We start from the raw sequence: 18,065 nt of genomic DNA, 5'->3' as shown, positions 1-18,065 counted from the left end.
ACGAATTGGAGCCTTCAAGTCAGCAGCCACCCTCTCTAGCAGTTTCTCAACGCTGTTCAGTTCTTAAAACTGATCTGGGTAGCAGAACAAACAGGGACTCAATAGGTAGTGTAAGGAGGGTTTTTAGTCATCTCCCATCCCTAAGAGTAGCAGCTTACCCTTGTATCCCAAATGTTCAGTATAAAAGTGAGTTAAAGGCTGTGTTCCTGTGCCTGTTTCCAGAGCCAGTCTTAAAGGTCTCCAAGGGCAGAATCATGTATTTGGGTTTTGTGCTCTCCAGGCCCAGCTTGTGAATACTGGATGGATGAATAAATGAACCTTGTCCCACACTACTGTGAAGTCAAGGGATATGGAGAAATGAGCAGAAAGTGTAAATTAGTTTTAAATGGGAGCCTAAAGGTACAACTTCCTAGATGCTCAGGATTCTACTAGAGTTATGATTATGCATAATTTTGGAAAATTTTCAGTGCTTGTAAGCCCCTCTCCTTGAGGACCTCCAGCTGTCAGGTTCCACCCACAGAACACACTAACTGCTCTAATGGCTGGACCCAGCCCCCTCCCTACAGAGTAAAAAGCCCAAAGTCTGGACTTTTAATCCCACCAATTCCTACCCTGGAAAGCTTCATCCTAAAAAGTTCCACCCTCCTTCCCAAGAAGCTCTATATAAACCCTACTTTCTGCTCAGTTCTCTGCTGTTTCTTGCCCAAGCAGAGACAGCCACCATCCTGGTTTTCTCCCTCCCAATAAATCTCCTGTGTAAGGTTTATCGTGTGGTGTGACTTTGTGGTATTCCTTGGCTCTCAACTTTCAGGATACCTTCCTATCCAAGCTGTAACAATTACACATTTTGCCTCAGATCTGTAACACTTATAGCACTAGGATTAAACCCAGGATCTCCACTGTACTGGATGAGTACTACACACTAGGCTACATTCCCACACCTGCATCTTTGAAGTTATCTGACACTGCTTGTTTCTATTACATGTCCCATCTAATTTACCAGCAAATCCTGTAGGCTTTATCTTGAAAACACCTGATATGTTCCCATCACCCCCCCCCCTTTTTTTTCTTTTGGAATCTTCTTGGCATGAACTACTATTGCCTACAGCCTACTCCCCACCCTCTACTCCCCCACCCCCGGAGCTGAGGACTGAACCCAGGGCCTTGCGCTTGCTAGGCAAGCACTCTACCACTGAGCTAAATCCCCAAACCTGAGCCTACTCTTAAATAAACTTTTTTTTTTTTTGAAATAGGTTTTTTTTTTTTTTTTTTTTTTTTAACTTTGGAGCCTGTCCTAGAACTCGCTCTGTAGACCAGGCTGGCCTTGAACTCAGATCCTCCTGCCTTTGCTTCCTGAGTGCTGGGATTAAAGGTGTGCACCACCACTGCCCGGTCTTTTTTTTTTTTTTTTTAAAGTCTTGCTATGTAGCCTTGGCTATCCTGGAAATCAAATTCAGAGATTCTACCACACCCAGCACACTTCACAACTTTAGCTCTTGTTCCTAGATGTTGTTTAATATGGCTGCTAGAAGTCTACTTTTAAAATTCAGTTAAAACATACCACTTCTCTCTGTTCAAAATTTCCAAGACTGTCCAATCGAGTAAAGACTGAATCATTTCCCTTTGAGAGACTTACAGGTACTGAGTAATTTTCTCCTTAGCACTTTGCCATTCCTGATGTAATATAAGACTGCTTTTAAAAATTATTTTATGTGTACTATGTATGTGCAGTGACAGCAGAGATGATGATCTCCCTGGAGGTGGAGTTACAGAGCACTGTGAGCCACTATGTGAGTGCTGGGAACTGAACCCAGGTCCTCTGTGAGAGCAGTAAGTACTTTTTATTTTGAGACATGGTTTCACTAAATGCACAGACCTTTTTTTTTTTTTCTGTTTTTTTTTTTTTTTTTCTTTCAAGGTTTCTCTGTGAGGCCCTGGATGTCCTGGAACTCACAGAGACCCATCTGCTCCTAAAGGTGTGTGCCACCACTGCCTGGATAATGCACAGACTCTTGATCCTCAGGATTACAGGGGTGCACCACTAGGTCAGATTTCTTATCATGGATTTAAAAGCCTATCTGACAAACATCCATAAACACGAGCTAGAACATTATTTCATTCACTCAAATAATCATTGAGGCCATTTCCCTGCTAAACCAGTATTTCTGATATTAAGAGATATGCTAGGGGACGGATTGGAGAGATGGCTCGGCAGAGCATAGGTTGTTCTTCCAGAGGAACCCGGGTTCCGTCGAGAACATCCATAAGACATAATGGCTTGCAACCATTTGTGTAATTCCGGTTTCAAAGGATCCCACGCTCTCTTTTGTCCTCCAGCGGGCACTACACCCACGTGGTGCACAGAAACACTTCCAGGCAAAACACTCATATAAAGTAAAATAATAAAGAAAATTTAAAGATGTTCCCCTCAGAACATCTTTATAATAGCAGATATGAATTTCTGCTATTTTATGACCTGCCTGCGTCCCAAATTTCTTTTTAGGCATGGAGCAGGAATACAGGTGGGTTTTGACTACTTTCAGGATCTGAGACTTTATTCAGCATCTACTCGTTCCCACGGGAGCCTGGCTTTAGCATCCCAAGGTTATGTTGCATCAGCCTTGCAGTTTTTGATCTGCAGACACAGTTCGATGAGAAGTATGCAAAGCAAAAACCATGTTTCAACTCCTGACTTTTGCTCGAGTTGTATTAGATGAAAATGTTATAATAAAAGTTTTCGTATTATTACGAAAAAGATACATTTTAGCCTACAGCTGACATCAGGAGAAACCGCATCCTAGGCGTCCTAGCCACTGCCCTTCTTCCATCAGTTCCTGAATTACGCTGCTTTCGCCTCCTGAAATACGCCTCTTCAGTCAGGATCGGCCTGCAGAGTACAGGTGGCCACAGAATCATCTTTTTTTCCCGGAGCGCCAGCAGGGGTCGCTACATCTTCAAGTAAAGATGTCATCAAGCGTCCTGTCAGCCCCTGGGTTGTACGTTAACGCCTTTAAAACCCTTTACCCCTTTAACAAAGAGGTCACCGCTATGTAACCGGATAGGGATCCTCTTATGGGTCAGTGCGGTTCGCGTTCAACGTTGCCAGGCTCGGGCACTGCGCTTCACTCCCACTCACCCTGACTCAGCTCAAGGGTTTCATCTTCAGGAGCGGATGGAGGCGGTGGCTGGGCTCGCAGGCCCGTTGCTGGTAGGAGGACGCATAACAGGTGCACTAACAGACTACGCCACAGCAGCGTCCCACAGTCAGGCGGCACTGCCCCGCCCACGAGAGCTTCCGGTTCCGGCGTGCCCCGGAAGTGGGCGGGCGGCGGCGGCTGCGCGCGGAGGAGGAGGAGGAGGAGGAGGTGCTGTGCAGCCGCTTCCCGCCCCCGAGCGGAGCCGGTGCGGAGGGGAGTGGAGCCGAGCCGGCTGTGCGGCCGCCGAGCTCCCGCCATGGCCCGGAACACGCTGTCCTCGCGCTTCCGTCGGGTGGATATCGACGAGTTTGACGAGAACAAATTTGTGGACGAGCAGGAAGAGGCGGCGGCGGCGGCGGGCGAGCCAGGCCCCGACCCTGGCGAGGTGGACGGGCTCCTGCGGCAATATCCTTCCCGGCGCGGCCGCTCGGGCTCGGCCTTCTCACCCTTCTCGCCCCTGCCCCTACCCGGCTTGTCAGTCCCGGGGTCCCCGGGTCCGTAGTCCCTGGCCTCAAGCCTTTCTCAGCAGCGCGGCCCTGGAGCTCGTTTTACACCTCCGCCCGGCTGCGCTCCGCATCCCTCAGGGAGGCCATGTATGAGCCTTAGTATCCCTCCATCCTTCCTTGCAGGAAACGGGGCCATTCCTGGGCGCTGATCTTCGGGAGGGCCGGAGGTGAGCCACCTTGGATTCATTCAGCAGCCAGGCCCACTGCCCTGCTGCGCCTGTCTGTGGTTTTCTTGGGCCGGATTGCAGCCCAGCATGAAGAAAATAGGTGGGTGGGTTGTTGGGGGGTAGACGGACCAGGGGAGGTGGGTTGAGGAGGGTGTGAGATTGCCGTGCCACCTTTTCTCCTTTTCTCACCTGTCGCCACATTCCTCTGAGCACGTTGGGTTTTGAGCCTTTATGGGCCGAGCCACACTCAACAAGTGATTTGCGACTCTCTCATTAACCGCCTTATGCAGGAAGCATGGAAAAAAGCTAGTGATAAGAGACTAAGAAACACCACACAGTGTCAAGTATAAAAGTAGTTCCCAGGAGACTAGAAATGACTGCTCTAGTGGCCACAGAAAACAAAAGTTTAGGACAGAAGAGTAAAAGTAGAGGTGGTTGTCACAGCTGGCTTGGCCTCTTAGCTGTTTGAGCAACACAGGAAACTGATTTATTCTCACAGGAAGATTTTTTTTCTTTATTCAGATGGTTTGACAGGAAGTGTGTACCCCTCCCCCGCACTTGCTAGGGCAGGGTTGGAGGTTCTTGCTGTATATAAGTCAGGTTCTGGGTGTTTAATCGGTTGACTCAGCCTGGGAAGTCAGTCCTACTGCTTTTGGGAGGAGTCCTTTAGTGAGTCTCTAATATATCTTCTTTTTTGGTTTTTCGAGACAGGGTTTCTCTGTGTAGTTTTGGTGCCTGTCCTGGATCTCACTTTGTAGATGAGGCTGGCCTCGAACTCACAGAGATCTGCCTGGCTCTGCCTCCCGAGTGCTGGGATTAAAGGCGTGTTCCACCACTGCCTGGCTCTCTAATATATCTTTAAACACCCCCGCCCCAAATAAAACAGGAGTGTGTTTTCAAACGTGGAGATTTCAAACTTGTATTTCCTGCACCATTCAGATGGTTAAATGGGGTCATGAGAATGGCCCCTGGAGGGAAGATTGGTTGTTAGTGTGGTGCAGGAGATTGACGCGCTTATGGGCACTCATTGTTGACAAGGCTCCAGAGTGAGGCATTTGGCCTTAGCTTACAGAGATGGTTTCTACATTCATGTCAGTATCAGAAGCCTTGTTACCATGGAGAGTGTACTTCCTGGGATTGGGAAAAGAGAGGTTAGCAGATGACAAGTGAAACCCAGCAGATGTCAGGCAAGTACGGAGAAGGCTGGAGTTAGTAATTGAGTCCCTTCGAGGTGCCAAGTGTTGCACTTAGATCATTGCATTCAATTTACAGAACCTCATGTGAGTCTGAGGAGAGAAGAGCAAAGAGGTTTGGGGGGAGGCCAGGAGGAAGTGGTCTCAGGGCTGTGCTGAGAATTGTCATTGTGAAATAGGAGATTGAGAAAGTGGAAAGCTGTCTGTGCATCTACATAGGCTGCTTAAACCTTCCATAAGTCAAATACTCTCTCAGCCTCAGTATTCTTTCCCCAAATGATAGAGAAAACTATGTTGTCTTCACCACTTCAATGGGAGCTTCACTGAACAAACATCTGGTGTCCTCCACAGCTAGTGGCAAAGAATTGTAGAGAGGGCTTGGATTTGAAGGTCATTGTAGCTTTGTGACCTTGACCTTGGGCAGGAAATTTCTCTTCTGACTCAGTTTCATTGTCTCGAAGGAAGAAGTCAGGTTCTTGTTCTAGAGGATTTTGCAGATGTTAACTGCTTGTGGTCCTGGGTCCAAGACCCTGGGAAGATTTTTTTTTCCTCTGCTCTGGAAGCTTTAAAGTATCACTATGGCTCCTTTTCTTCCTCAGTAAAGCAGCTTCTGGTCATTGAAGCAGGACTATAGAGCAGTGGCTTTTATAGTTTTTACCCCCACCCTCCACATCCTTCACCCCAAAGAAATTTGGCAAAGTTTGGTGACATTTTGATTATCATAGTTTTAGGATGTTACTGGGAACTTTAGGGTGGTCAGAGAAGCATTCTGCAGCACACATCAAAGAATCTTCTGGTTTAAATGGCTGTAGGCAGAGAATAGTCTAGAAGGCTCTTCAGTTATCACAACCTGTTTTTTGAAAGTGTTAGAAGCTATGTGGGTATAGAGGTAGTTTAGTAAACTTTGTGTGATTGCAGAGATGCTCCCCCTGTTCCCCATCCTACCCAGCAGTTGGGGGCCCTTGACTGTCAGTGGCTGCAGAGCTGGACAAAAAGCTGCAGGTGGTCAAGCAGTGCCCAGCCTAACATTTCTGTCCTCATGGACTAAATCACATCATTTCTGCCCTTCCCCATCATCCATTTTGCAAATGAAATGATAGTCCATGTGTACTGTTAAGCCTCTGGGGATATTGTCTATGGATACCAAGTTAGAAAACTTATGGGGGGAAGGGGTATTAGTGACTGTATCAGGATTAGCCTTTGTTTGTCTGAGGAAAAGGAATTCCAAAACTAGAAGATAAGGTGTGGCGCTGGTCTACTGTATAAGGTAGGTCTGACCCAGCACAGTGGGTGAGTGGCTGGCCTGGTGGCATAGACCAGCTTTTCTAGATGGTGCTTACTGGGGAAGCTGGGAATTTGGGTTTGTACCAGAGGCTAGCTGTCACACAGGGGGACTGCTGAACAGGGGTAAAGGCCTGATTGGGCAGAGTCATTCCTTGTTCTATTTTTGAAGTTTTTTGGCTTAAGCCAATGTTTCACATGAGGAAATGAAATTGGCTGATGTAATTCAGTTTAAAATAGGTGTCACCTTTGGGGACATAACCTACTTTGTAATTTTCTTTTGTGTGCTGGGTATTCAGAACTCAGCAGTGAATGTGGAGTTGGGATTCTAAGGTTTGTGGGACAAGGGAGCAAATGGCTCATTGTGTGTGCCAAAAGTGACCTGGAAAATAGACCCCCCCATTTCTTTTCTTTTCTTTTTTTTTTTTTTTTTGAGGCAGGGTATAACCATGTAGCTCTCTCTGGCTGTCATTTAATCTGCCTCTGCCCGAATGCTGAGATTTAAAGGCATGTGCTACTAGGAGGCCTGGCCTGGAGGTGGACTTGACACAACTTGATTTCTTTAGCAGTTTGATAAGAGGCACTGAGTGAAGAGTTAAGATGTGTTTATGTCTCTATTCTTCCTTTTAGAATGAGAAGGTGAGAGAGAATTCCTTCCAGTCCACTTGTGCATGAAGATCCTGCAGGGCAGACAGTGCCTAGTACTGAGGAGGTACACGTAGGCTCTATCAGACTCTTACAAAAGTGGGCAGTTTTTTGAGGAGGAAGGTTTAGGGAGATACACAGGAAGAGCTTTCAGGTTAGCAGAGGTAACTTTCACTCCTTCCTGTAGATTAGGAAAGCTCAAGGCTATAATAGGCTATGTCTCCCTGGAAGAGGCCAGCAGGAGACAGTAGTTGGTATGGATAAGGATCTCTTGAGCTGTTTATTAAGTAAGGTCATTAATGAGAACATGGACATGTTTTGAGCATAGCCATCCTTAACTGGCCTCGATGCACAGGGGACATGCTTCGGGCCTTCCATGCAGCCTTGCGGAACTCTCCAATCAACACCAAGAATCAAGCTGTGAAGGTAGGACCAGGGCTTTGATTGTGTCCTCAGTAGCAGCATGAGCTCCCCAAGGCCTAGACAGCAGTTATACATCATTGGGAAGCCACCTGCTATTCTCCAGATACTGGTGCAGTAGGTAGCTTGATAACTTTGCAATCTATAGTCCAAGGCCTTGCTGATGTATCAAAAGTAGTGACACTTGAGGCTGGGCTGACCTCAGTGGTAGAGGGCTTATCCAGCATATGGACTGCCCTGGGTTCAATCCCTGGCACCAGGAAAAAAAAAAGTCATATTTACCTGCAGTAAACTATTTGTAATCTCAACACTAAGTGGAGTCACTTATTTGTAGAAATATGAGAAATGTAAAGCCAAAGAAGTTCAGCTCATCTATGTAGCTCTTCCCTAGGTGAATTAGAAAGGGATGGCCTTTCTGTCATGTTTTGTCCAGTGGTGTTCTGTAGCAGTGTTAGGATTGAAACTTCTGGCCTCATTCACTTTTTCTTTCCTCTGTAGGACCGAGCCCAGGGTATAGTTCTGAAAGTACTCACAAACTTTAAGAGCAGTGAAATTGAGCAGGCTGTGCAGTCACTGGATAGAAATGGCATTGACTTGTTAATGAAGTACATTTATAAAGGATTTGAGAAGCCTACAGAAAATAGCAGTGCTGTGTTACTCCAGTGGCATGAAAAGGTATGTGACTACTTCGCTCCACTGCAGGCTGCAGTTCCCCAAGGTTCATACCGGCACGTCAGAATTAGAACAGATATAGGACGCTCATTTAGGAATGGCAGGCCCAAGCTGTGACATGGCACTTTCTCTTCACCTTGGAAGCACCTCATCAGGACCTTTAGATACTGGCAGTCATACTATGTTTGCTTTTTAGCTGTGGATTTAGGCTAGGCAGGACAAACTACCCTTGATACAGAACATGAGGCAGGTGGCATGGTGAGGTAGGAAGGGGCTTGATGTTTCCTTTGTGGAAGAGAGCTGCTGCAAACAGGGAACTGAAGACATTTTAGAAATGCTGGTCCAGTCTCACTGACAGAAGGGGCAGTTGGCAGAAATCGGAGTTATTTAATATGGCTTTCATTTACTTGAAGCAGAAAAGGCTTTTTTGTCCATTACTTGAAGGTATAGGACTAAGGCCATGTGTCAAGCTTTTGTCCTGCTTATATGTCAGGCAAGCCCCCTCCCCCCCAACACTTCAGCAAATATACCCACCACTTAAGGGGACCAGACTGGTCTGTGATGAATACAGCTTTTTTATTTATTTTCTTAATAATTATTTCCTGTTTTCATTGGTGTTTTCCTGCATGTGTGTCTGTATGAGGGTGTCAGATCCCCTGGAACTAGAGTTACAGACAGTTGTGAGCTGCCATGTGGGTGCTGGAAGCTGAACTCAGGACCTCTGGAAGAGCAGCTGCTCTTAACTGCTGAGCTGTCTCTCCAGCCCACCCCCCTCCCCCAAGTTCTTGCCAAGAGATTCAGCAAGAGATTTTTAAAAGGGTCTTATGTAGCTCAGGTTACCCTCAAATTTATTTATTTTTTTGAGACAGGGTTTCTCTGTGTAACAGTCCTAGTTGTCCTGGAATTCACTCTGGACCAGGCTGGCCTCAAACTCACAGAGATCCGCCTGCCTCTGCCTCTTGAGTGCTAGGATTAAAGGCGTGCACCACCACCTTCCAGCCCCTCAAATTTGTTTAACTGGGGATGACTTTGAACTTTAGATGTTTGTGCAGAGATTGCAGGCATGTGCCACCATACTGGGTTTATATGGTGTTGGGATGGAATCCTGGGCTTCATATATGCCAGCTGGGTACTCTTATCGACTCAACCACACCTCCAGCTTGAGGTTTTTTTTTTCCCAATGCTAGAGGCAGAACCAGGGTTCTGGTATGTGTTAGGCAAGTGAGTCACTGAACTAGACCCCTTGGCAGTATTGAGTTTTAAGAATGCTGCTTTTATTAGTAGGTCAATTTCCAGCCAATGGGCTGTGGCCTCTGGTCCTCTTGGTGGGGGTGCTGAGCCCTTTAAACCTCATCTTTGCCTAGGCTCAGAAGTTGCTGGTGGTGGTGTTGACTCTCAGGTGGTGTGGTAGCAAGGCTCTTGTATCCCTGTGAGGTGATTTTGTGTCAGTCTGTCAGCAGGCAGCTCTCCACGGACTGCTGTGCATTTCCATGGATAGGTAGGTGGTGGCAGGCTGGAAGCAGTGAGCTTGTTACAAGGAAACTCAGGCTGTTTCGTGCGTGGGGTCGCAAGCCAGTTCTATTGCTTCAAGAGTTGGCAGCTTTTGGGACCCTTGGCTCCAGGGCGGGACTCTCCCTAGAACTTGATCTTTCCCAGCAAGTCTGGAACATGGAACATGGTGGGATTTAGGTCTGGGAATATGTGTCCTTATCTCTCCAGGCAAGTGATGCTCCCTTCTGGCCAGTCAGGTACCATTTTGACATGTTTCCTTTTCCTGTCCCCACAGGCCTTAGCTGTAGGAGGACTAGGCTCCATTATAAGAGTTCTTACAGCAAGAAAGACTGTTTAAAAAAAAAGAATCATGTTACCTTGAGAAGAATTTTGGATGCCCAGGCTGGTGAAGAAGGGACCGACAATGGACCATCTTCCTGAACTCCCAGCTCAATATTCAGGAAACAAATCTGCTGAAATGTATTTTACTTTTAAGGTGGAGGGAGAAATTGTCTTATTGTTTCCTAAATTCTTTGCAGGATCAGTGTCTCCGCCTTTGTCTACAGAGTAACACAGAACTGACACTTGACTATCAGACTGACTGGCCAGATTATGTCAGGTGTACTTGTGTACACTGTTTGAAATGGGGAGGGACTATTTGGGCAGGTGCAGATCCAAGGGCTGCTGTGAAAAGGAGGGCTTGGGTTCTGAAGTGGGAAAAAACCTCAGAGTTTGTACAGACACTCCGTCTTCCCAGAGAAGACAGGCTCTCTTGGGTTCATTGTAAAGTGCCTGCTGCATCAATAAAGCTCTTGGCTTACTAGTCTATTCATTGCGGTGTGTTCTCTGTATCTTAAATGGTAAAGAAAGGGATGGTAATGAATGAGTTTGATGGTTTAGAAAGCTGATGTGGAAGGGATACAGGTGTCCCTGTCCTGCCATCCCCGAGGGGTGGGGGTGGGGGGCAAGCATGACAGTGCCATGGCTATGCCACACTTTGACCACAGTGATCCTGGATGCTACCAAGAGGCATTTTGCTGATATCTATTGTTTCTTACTCCTTTGATTTGTATGTAATTTTGGAGCTTATTTAATAAAATGTCAAATGTTTAATTGAGGCTTCAAAAGTCATCCATTTGTATGATTACAGAGTCTTGGGAAGGTTCTGGTCACCATCTCTTGGTGTAGAGTCTGATGTATTACAGGAGTCAGTCATGCCTTGACAAATTTTCTTTCCAGACTAAATTAAACCCCAGCAAAAGCAGTTAGCTATTAGCCATAAAGCAAGTGTTCCTGAGCATCATAACTGCAGCTTAAAAGCTGGCAGAGGCCCCTATTTCATATTCTTGCAGCTCTGTGGCTAAAGTGCCATGGGCCTTGCCCTTCCCAGATTCTCTGCAGAAGCACTGATGCTTGAGAGGTAGGACTAGGCTGTAGGCTTCATTAAATCATGTATTTATTCACCTGTAACCTGGAGAGTTTGCTTCCTTTTGAAAGACAAACATCTATAGCCCTTGAAATACTAAATACAAAGCCAGGCAGTAGTGGCGCATGACTTTAATTGTAGCACTGGAGGCAGAGGCAGGCAGATCTCGAGTTAGAGGACAGCGTGGTCTACAGAGTGAGTTCAGGACAGCCAGGGCTACACAGTAAAACCCTGTCTTGAAAAAAACAGGAAAAACAAACAAACAAAAAAACCCAACCCAAAACCACATCTCAAGCTTTATCAAGTAAATCTCACTGTAGTTGCATCTTGAGGAGCTTTAATCAAAAAGTATTGCACCACAAAGGATTCGGCTACAGCAGTTTTCAGATAACACCATCCATCCCTATTTACATCGGTAGTACGATCACAGTCCAGTGCTCATATATAAAGGGCTACACGTACTGTCCCGTCACCAAAGTTTATAGAAGTAAAGTGCATCAAGCCACTTGGAATAGCTCTGCACTCTTCTAGTGCTGGAGGAGCTCAACATGCAGCAGGAAAGCCATTTAAATGAGTGGGCCCCACAGCCACACCTCAACCTACAGGTAGGGGTGTGTGTGTGTGTGTGTGTGTGTGTGTGTGTGAGAGAGAGAGAGAGAGAGGGGAGGGGGAGGGGGAGGGGGAGGGAGAGAGAGAGAGAGAAAGGAGAGAATACTAGCTCAAGGGCTGGGAAACCTCAGGCCTAGAAAGGGCTTCCAAAGCTGGGATTGTAGCTACTTTTGGACTGCCCAGTCCTCTGAGGGTTCTTACCTGGGACAGGAGGAAAGGAGGAAGTCCTACTTGGTGGAGAAGCTACATCTTCCTCAGTAAAGTCACAGAGCAGTGGGACTCTGGTTTCATGTCCCCACTAAATGGGAAGAGGCACCCTAAAGGGAAACTTTAAGAAGAGCCACAGCCAAAGCAATGCCATCCTGACTTAGAAGGCAAATGCTGCAAATACCTGGATTTCTGTACGGCACATTATATGTATATACATACATATGTTGACCTTAAACTGAAAAACATAAATTTACTTAGATAAATGGTAACTTTAGAAGCTCCAGTTATTAGTTTATTTGCTAATGAAACTGATCAAACTCAAATTGTTTCCCTTGAGATCTGAGGTGGCTTATCCAGAACAAGTGTAAAAATGAACATAAGTTTCTATCAGCTAAAACTGAGGCATGTGTGCTATCAAGTGTGGCAGCCAGCTGGGCTGTCTGGATGCCATGTATGAATGTAGTGTTAAATACTTTGGGTAGGAGAGTGAGAGCCTGCTTCCATTGAATTCAGCAGGTTGTTCTTAAATAGAAAAGTGTGACTAGCTTTTGCTCAGTGGTAATATGACAGAATTCAGAGCAAAGCCAGAGAAATTCTACCGCTTCAGAGAGCAGGTGCCACAGAAGGCAAGCAAAATGACAAAGGGGCATGAGTCCTGGCACTAGAAAGACATGGTGCTCTGATTTTCCTTTTTAAGTGGATTTTATAATACAGGAGACATGTTTATAATAGTGAAGAAATTTTGCTATAAAAAATAGTTTAAAATGGTTTACCAGCAACCCATCCAAGACGAGTACATTCATTAAGAAGGCAATTGAGTGTATTTGGTGCTATACGTAGAGATCATTCCATCTGCTTGCTAGTTTTCTCAGGACTGGAAAGTTGCATACTCGTCAGTCCACACTGGCCCCGTTACCTATGAGACGGACACATCTCAAGTTCCAGGTGGTTGGGGAAACAAAGTGAAATGATACTTTCATGAGAACCCCGACATGCACTAGTAAGGGGACTTCAAAGACCACCCTTGAGTTGGCTTTTTATGAAAGGACTGGCTCCACCTTAAAGTCATGTCACCTCTGTTTGATAATTAGTTGTTACCTCACATGCCAATCACTTCAATTTTAAGTGCTAATGTTAAAAGAGGACTCAACTGTAGCTGGCCAGAGCTGGGATATTAGCAGCACGATGAAGATCTGGTCAGTGCTCAGGGATCCCTCTTGTTTGGTGACCAGAATGACAGGGCTGGCTCCCTTCTGAAGTTCATATCAGCTTGCAGGCAGGTAGGCTTGTAAACAGTGTCTAGACACTTGTACAAAATACTGCAGTTACAGCGTTTAAAAACCCACCCAGTCTGGTGTGTCAGTGTTCTTTTCACAGAAAGAGTGTCAGCCCATGTAGCTCCATCCTTGGGTGGTTCTAGGACCATGGTATCCGAGGGTTGGAGATAGATGGTCGGATGCTGCCCTTGGGAGCTGGTTTGGATCCAAACCAAGACATCTGCATTTGAAACAGAAAAGGCTCCTGAGCTGAGAAACAGAACTAGGGGCAGTGGAAGGGGAAATAACCCTTGTCTTCTAGTCATCCCAGCTGGTCAGGAGTAACCAGGAAGTTTCCAATAACCCAGTCTGCAGGGCTAAGAGCCCAGATTCAGGAAAAGAAATGGTAGAAAGGAACTGGACTGATGACAAGAGAGTGGAACTGGAGGTGGGTTTCTCCCATTCTATTACAGCATTTATGCAGATGCCTTAGCAATTTCATGGGGTTTGCTGTGCTGGTGACTGAATCTGAGACTTTGCATGTACTAGGCAAGCACTTTACCACTGAGCTATAACCCCAGCCCAGGGGGGAAAAAAAAACAATGTTAAATATAGGTGCCAGGCCAGAAATGGAGCAATAGAGAAGTGCCATCAATGAAAATGCTGTGATGGGCAGAGGCAGGTGGATCTCTGTGAATTCGAGGCCAACCTGGGCTACAGAGTGAGTTCCAGGAAAGGTGCAAAGCTACACAGAGAAACCCTGTCTTGAAAAACCAAAAAAAAAAAAAAAAAAAAAAAAAAGAATATTTCCAGGTTTGCTGGGCAGTGGTGGTGCACGCCTTTAATCCCAGCACTCAGGAGGCAGAGGCAGGCGGATCTCTTTGAGATCGAGGCCAAACTCGTCTACAGAGTGAGATCCAGGACAGGCGCAAAACTTACACAGAGAAACCCTGTCTCGAAAAACAAACAAAAAAAAAAACCCAACAAAAAAAAAAGAAAATGCTATGATGAACAAAGTCTGGCATCTAGTGGTGACAAAGAACAGAACATTGGGCTAAAGAATGTTCTTTAGGAGCTGGAGAGATGGCTCAGCGGTTAAGAGAACTTGCTGCTCTTCCAGTGGTCCTGAGTTCAATCCCCAGCAACCATATGGTGGCTCATAGCCATCTATATACGATATGATGCCCTCTTCTAGTGTGCAGGTGCACATGCAGAACACTCACACATAAACTAGAAATTAAAGACTGTTCTTTGAACTGCCTGGTCAATCTCATCTTACAAAAGCAAGTAAGTTGCCGGGCGGTGGTGGCACAAACCTTTAATCCCAGCACTCAGGAGGCAGAGGCAGGCGGATTTCTGAGTTCAAGGCTAGAGCAAGTTGCAGGACAGCCAGGGCTACACAGAGAAACAGTCTTGAAAAACCAAAAGCAAAAAGCAAATAAGCTGAGGTACAGCTGTGGCTGGTCACCTGCCTCAGGAGCTGGTCTGGAGGCCAGTGCCTGGGTAACTGACAATCCTGTGCAGCTGTGGAAATAGCAGACTAGGGAAGCTTACCTTATATTCCAGAGTTTCTTTGAGCATGTTCTCTTCTTCTTGTGAGAAGTTTAACAGCACTGACACTGCTTTTATGAGATGAAAAGCCTGAAACAAAACCCACTTTTACTGCCATAGGCAAGGGGTGGGGGGGTGGGGTGGTGGGGGGTGGTGGTGGTAGGTAGGCAGTTAAGGGGTTAAATGGTAGCACTTCCTGTTTGCCTTGGGTCACAAGGATGAGGTAGTGGGTGCAATTCCAGCTTTTTGAGTCATCTCTCACTTTGGGGACTGAGAGCCAAGAGAACATTCTCAATAGCTACTCTGCTCTTCATGCTGGACAGACTGTTTCTAGGTCTTTAGCTTCAGCAGCATTAAAGCTAGAATTCAGAGGGGAACCCACATCTCCCCAGGAGCCACTTCCCATTACAGTCTGCTTAGCAGGTCAGCACTGAGGGATGAGGGGAAGTAGGTAGAAGGAGACTGAGGGAAGCCATGCAGGATAGACTCTACGAGCCCAACACCCAAAAAAGCAGCTGCAAGTCTTTACCTCAGATTCTCGACAGGACATGAATTTTAAAACAACATGTTTAAGGTATTCAAAATTGATCTCTCGGGCGTCAGTCAGGTCAGCATTATTGGTGACAGAAGGGGCCATATTTGGTATCTCAGGACCTGTCTTCTCCCGGACCTCAAAAAGCTCACTGTCAGGCCTGATTTTCTGAAAAGCAATGGGAAATGTGCCATGTCAAAGTCCTCCAGCTAGGTCTAGGATCACAGGAAGGTTCACCAGACCCAGCTGTGACCAGCTCTTGACTAACTAACTGTACATCATTGGGCAAAAGGACCCTTGACTAGGGAAGTGCCTGAACCTGAGGAAGGCTTAGCTCTTCTCTTGGGGTCAGTGGCTGAGAGGAGGGAACTAGGTCATGTTTTTCTATCTATGTGAGAATGCATGCAGGCATGGAGAAGGCAGACTCAGACCTCATGCCCAAGGTTGCATGGTCACAAGAACACTTCTCAAGACTCTTCTCCCACCAGCCCACATCCAACCTCTCAGAGAACCCTCTGCAATCAACTAAGAGAGCACCCCAGGCAGCCAAGGACTCCAAGAGGACCAGAAAATCAGGGAGGGCATTTGAGTGGGAAGATGTGGGACTGAGTGCATGGAGGGCACAAGTGGGCACTCACCAGCTCCTTCTGTAGAGTCTTCTTAAGTTCCAGCATCCTCTGTTGCATCTGCTTCATAATCTGAGGTAATCCCCACCCCAAAGCCAGCTGTCAGTGCCGTGTTAGAAGGCCTTAAGAGGCCCTCCTGTAGGCTCATTCTCAGTGACTCCTTGGGCTTCCTTGCTGCTGCTCCACCCTTTGCCTTCCCAGGATCCAGAGGGGCCAGAGTATCATCATGTTCTTTCAATAGAACACTGCCTACCCAACCTTGTATGTAGTCCCTCAAGCCTGCTGGCAGTGCCCATACACTTGGAGAGTGCTCCTGTGAGTGGCTCTGTAGAATATATTCCATTTTTTAAAAGTATGGGTGTTTTGCTTTCTGATGTGTCAGATCTTGGGACTAGAGCTGCCATGTTGATGCTGAGAACTGAACCCAGGTTCTCTACCAGCAGTGCTCTTAACCATTGAGCCATCTATCCAGCCCCTCAGATTAATTTTTCTTTTCTTTTCTTTTGGTTTGGATCTCACAGTTATCACTCTGAACTGATACTCTGCAGTGTAATTCAAGATAGTGTAAAAGGTCATGAAGTTTTTCTGTATAATCTACCAACACTGTTTTGTTTTATTTTTTAATTTTTTTTTTTTTATTTTGATTTTCTTTTTTTGAGACAAGGTTTCTCTGTGTAGCTCTGGCTGTCCTGGAACTCTGTAGACCAGGATGGCCTCAAACTCAGAAATCCACCTGCCTCTGCCTTCTGAGTGCTGTGATTAATTTAAAGGCATGCGCCACCACTGCCCAGCTACTTGGGAGACAGAGGCAGGTGGATCTCTGTGAGTTTGAGACCAGCCTGATCTACAGAATGAGTGCCAGGGCAGCGAGGGCTACACAGATAATCTCTGTCTCAAAACAAACAAACAAAAACAAAAACAAAAATAAAAAAAGGAAAATGTTTTAAAGATTTTTTAAAAAACTTTGTGTATGTACAATGGGTGGTGGTAGCACACAGCTATAATCCCAGCACTCAGGAGGCAGAGGTAGGCGGATCTCTGTGAGTTCCAATACAGTCAGAGCTGTTACACAGAGAAACCCTAACCCTATCTTGAAAAACAAACAAACAAACAAACAAACAAACAAATAGCTACATGGTGAGACCAGTCTCTAAAAAAAGCTTCACATGGCCCAGGCTGGCCTTTTCTTCTTGCCCTTCTGCATCTGTCTCCAGAGTGCAGGGTTACAGCTGTGCATCACTACACTCAGCAAGGATTTCAATTCGCACTGAGAGATGTAGACATAGTAGGACAGAGGAGTGAGACCAACAGCCATCGGAAAGCCAGCACCAACCTCTTAAGGAGAGATGGCAGACTTGTTGGAAGGGATAACGACAGTGAGGAGGAACAGCAGGGCCTCAGGCCTGAGAGCTGGGCTAGAGCAGACCCATAGCTAGCCAGGTGCAGGGTGTCCTCACCTTATTTTTCTCTGTAAGTTGCTGCTCTAAGTCCTGCTTTTCTTTCTGTAGCTGCTCTAGATCCATGGCCTCAACCTCACCATTTGGAGTTCCTTCTGCAACCTGAAGCTCATACTCAGAATCCTGCATGGCTTTTGCGACGACCTATGTGGCAACAAGACAAAAGGCAGGAGTTGAGATGCAGGTCTGTGTGGAAGAAGTGCCAAATCACTGCATACGTGTTGTTTGGCATGCTGCAGCAAGCAGCTAGTTGGAACTAAGGTCAGACATAAGAAAATTTTATTCAGTGGTCGCCAGGCCAACTAGAGGCAATCAACTGGCACACTAACAGGTGCTGCCACACAGATGGCCCCATAGCCTCAAGCCTCCTAGACAGCTGAGCACCTTTACCATAAAGACAGGACCCTAAAGGTGCAGAGCAGGCACTCTACCCTAACCTCTAGTCTAGGGATAGCACTCACAAGTGGCTCCTGGCCCTGCAGCTGCAGGGGGTCCTCTCCTCTTGCAGTCTGCACTGCCTCCTGGGCTCTGCAGCTCCTTAAAGCCTCCACTTCACTCTGCAGTTGGTGCATCTGCAGCAGGGCAGAATCGTGATCTAGGGTGGTAGAGTATAGTGTGAGCCAGTAACTGTACACTGCTTTGTGATAGGCTGGCTCACTAGTGATACCCTTGCTGGTCATGGGTAGACTCACCTTTCTCCAGCTGGCGAAGTTCCTGTTCCTTCTGGAGAAGCACTTTGTCCTTTTCACACAGGCTCCGATTTTTCTCTTCTATGATGGCTGTCAGCTGGGCAGCCTTAGCAGAAAACTTAGCATGAGAGGGGCTG

The 18,065-nt window shown here is 46.5% G+C and overlaps 2 protein-coding genes across 8 annotated transcripts in view; one reads left to right on the top strand and one right to left on the bottom strand.

Annotated features, from left to right (window-relative positions):
• The first annotated feature begins 3,348 nt into the window (after positions 1-3,348).
• On the top strand, positions 3,349-10,685 carry Arpc5l (actin related protein 2/3 complex subunit 5 like). Its single transcript, XM_028856785.2, has 4 exons — positions 3,349-3,602; positions 7,343-7,415; positions 7,908-8,084; positions 9,868-10,685. The coding sequence occupies exons 1-4, from the start codon at positions 3,454-3,456 to the stop codon at positions 9,928-9,930; spliced, it is 462 nt and encodes a 153-aa protein (XP_028712618.1). The 5' UTR covers positions 3,349-3,453; the 3' UTR covers positions 9,931-10,685.
• A 633-nt stretch (positions 10,686-11,318) lies between these two features.
• The window catches only part of Golga1 (golgin A1), a 47,805-nt gene continuing 41,058 nt past the window's right edge, over positions 11,319-18,065 (bottom strand). For 6 of the 7 annotated variants that reach the window (XM_028856780.2, XM_028856776.2, XM_028856779.2 and 3 more), the window contains 7 exons: positions 17,932-18,034; positions 17,701-17,834; positions 17,240-17,383; positions 15,795-15,854; positions 15,154-15,324; positions 14,628-14,714; positions 11,319-13,314 (listed from right to left, as the gene is read on the bottom strand). In XM_028856780.2, coding sequence (XP_028712613.1) covers positions 13,234-13,314; positions 14,628-14,714; positions 15,154-15,324; positions 15,795-15,854; positions 17,240-17,383; positions 17,701-17,834; positions 17,932-18,034 — 780 coding nt within the window. In that variant the 3' untranslated portion in view covers positions 11,319-13,233. The remainder of the gene's footprint in view (positions 13,315-14,627; positions 14,715-15,153; positions 15,325-15,794; positions 15,855-17,239; positions 17,384-17,700; positions 17,835-17,931; positions 18,035-18,065) is intronic. The other variant, XM_028856781.2, reaches the window with a different exon arrangement.

Source organism: Peromyscus leucopus, chromosome 4 (genome assembly GCF_004664715.2).
Source record: "Peromyscus leucopus breed LL Stock chromosome 4, UCI_PerLeu_2.1, whole genome shotgun sequence".
NCBI lineage: Eukaryota > Metazoa > Chordata > Mammalia > Rodentia > Cricetidae > Peromyscus > Peromyscus leucopus.
Note: the sequence above shows the minus strand (reverse complement) of the source record. Positions and strands in the feature narration are given on the sequence as shown.

Bases quoted from the DNA above. Each gene is read 5' to 3' on its own strand.
- Arpc5l (XM_028856785.2), top strand. From the start codon at position 3,454: ATGGCCCGGAACACGCTGTCCTCGCGCTTCCGTCGGGTGGATATCGAC. The intron at 7,416-7,907 runs GTAGGACCAGGG...TTTCCTCTGTAG, and splicing joins CCAAGAATCAAGCTGTGAAG to GACCGAGCCCAGGGTATAGT. The intron at 8,085-9,867 runs GTATGTGACTAC...CTGTCCCCACAG, and splicing joins TACTCCAGTGGCATGAAAAG to GCCTTAGCTGTAGGAGGACT.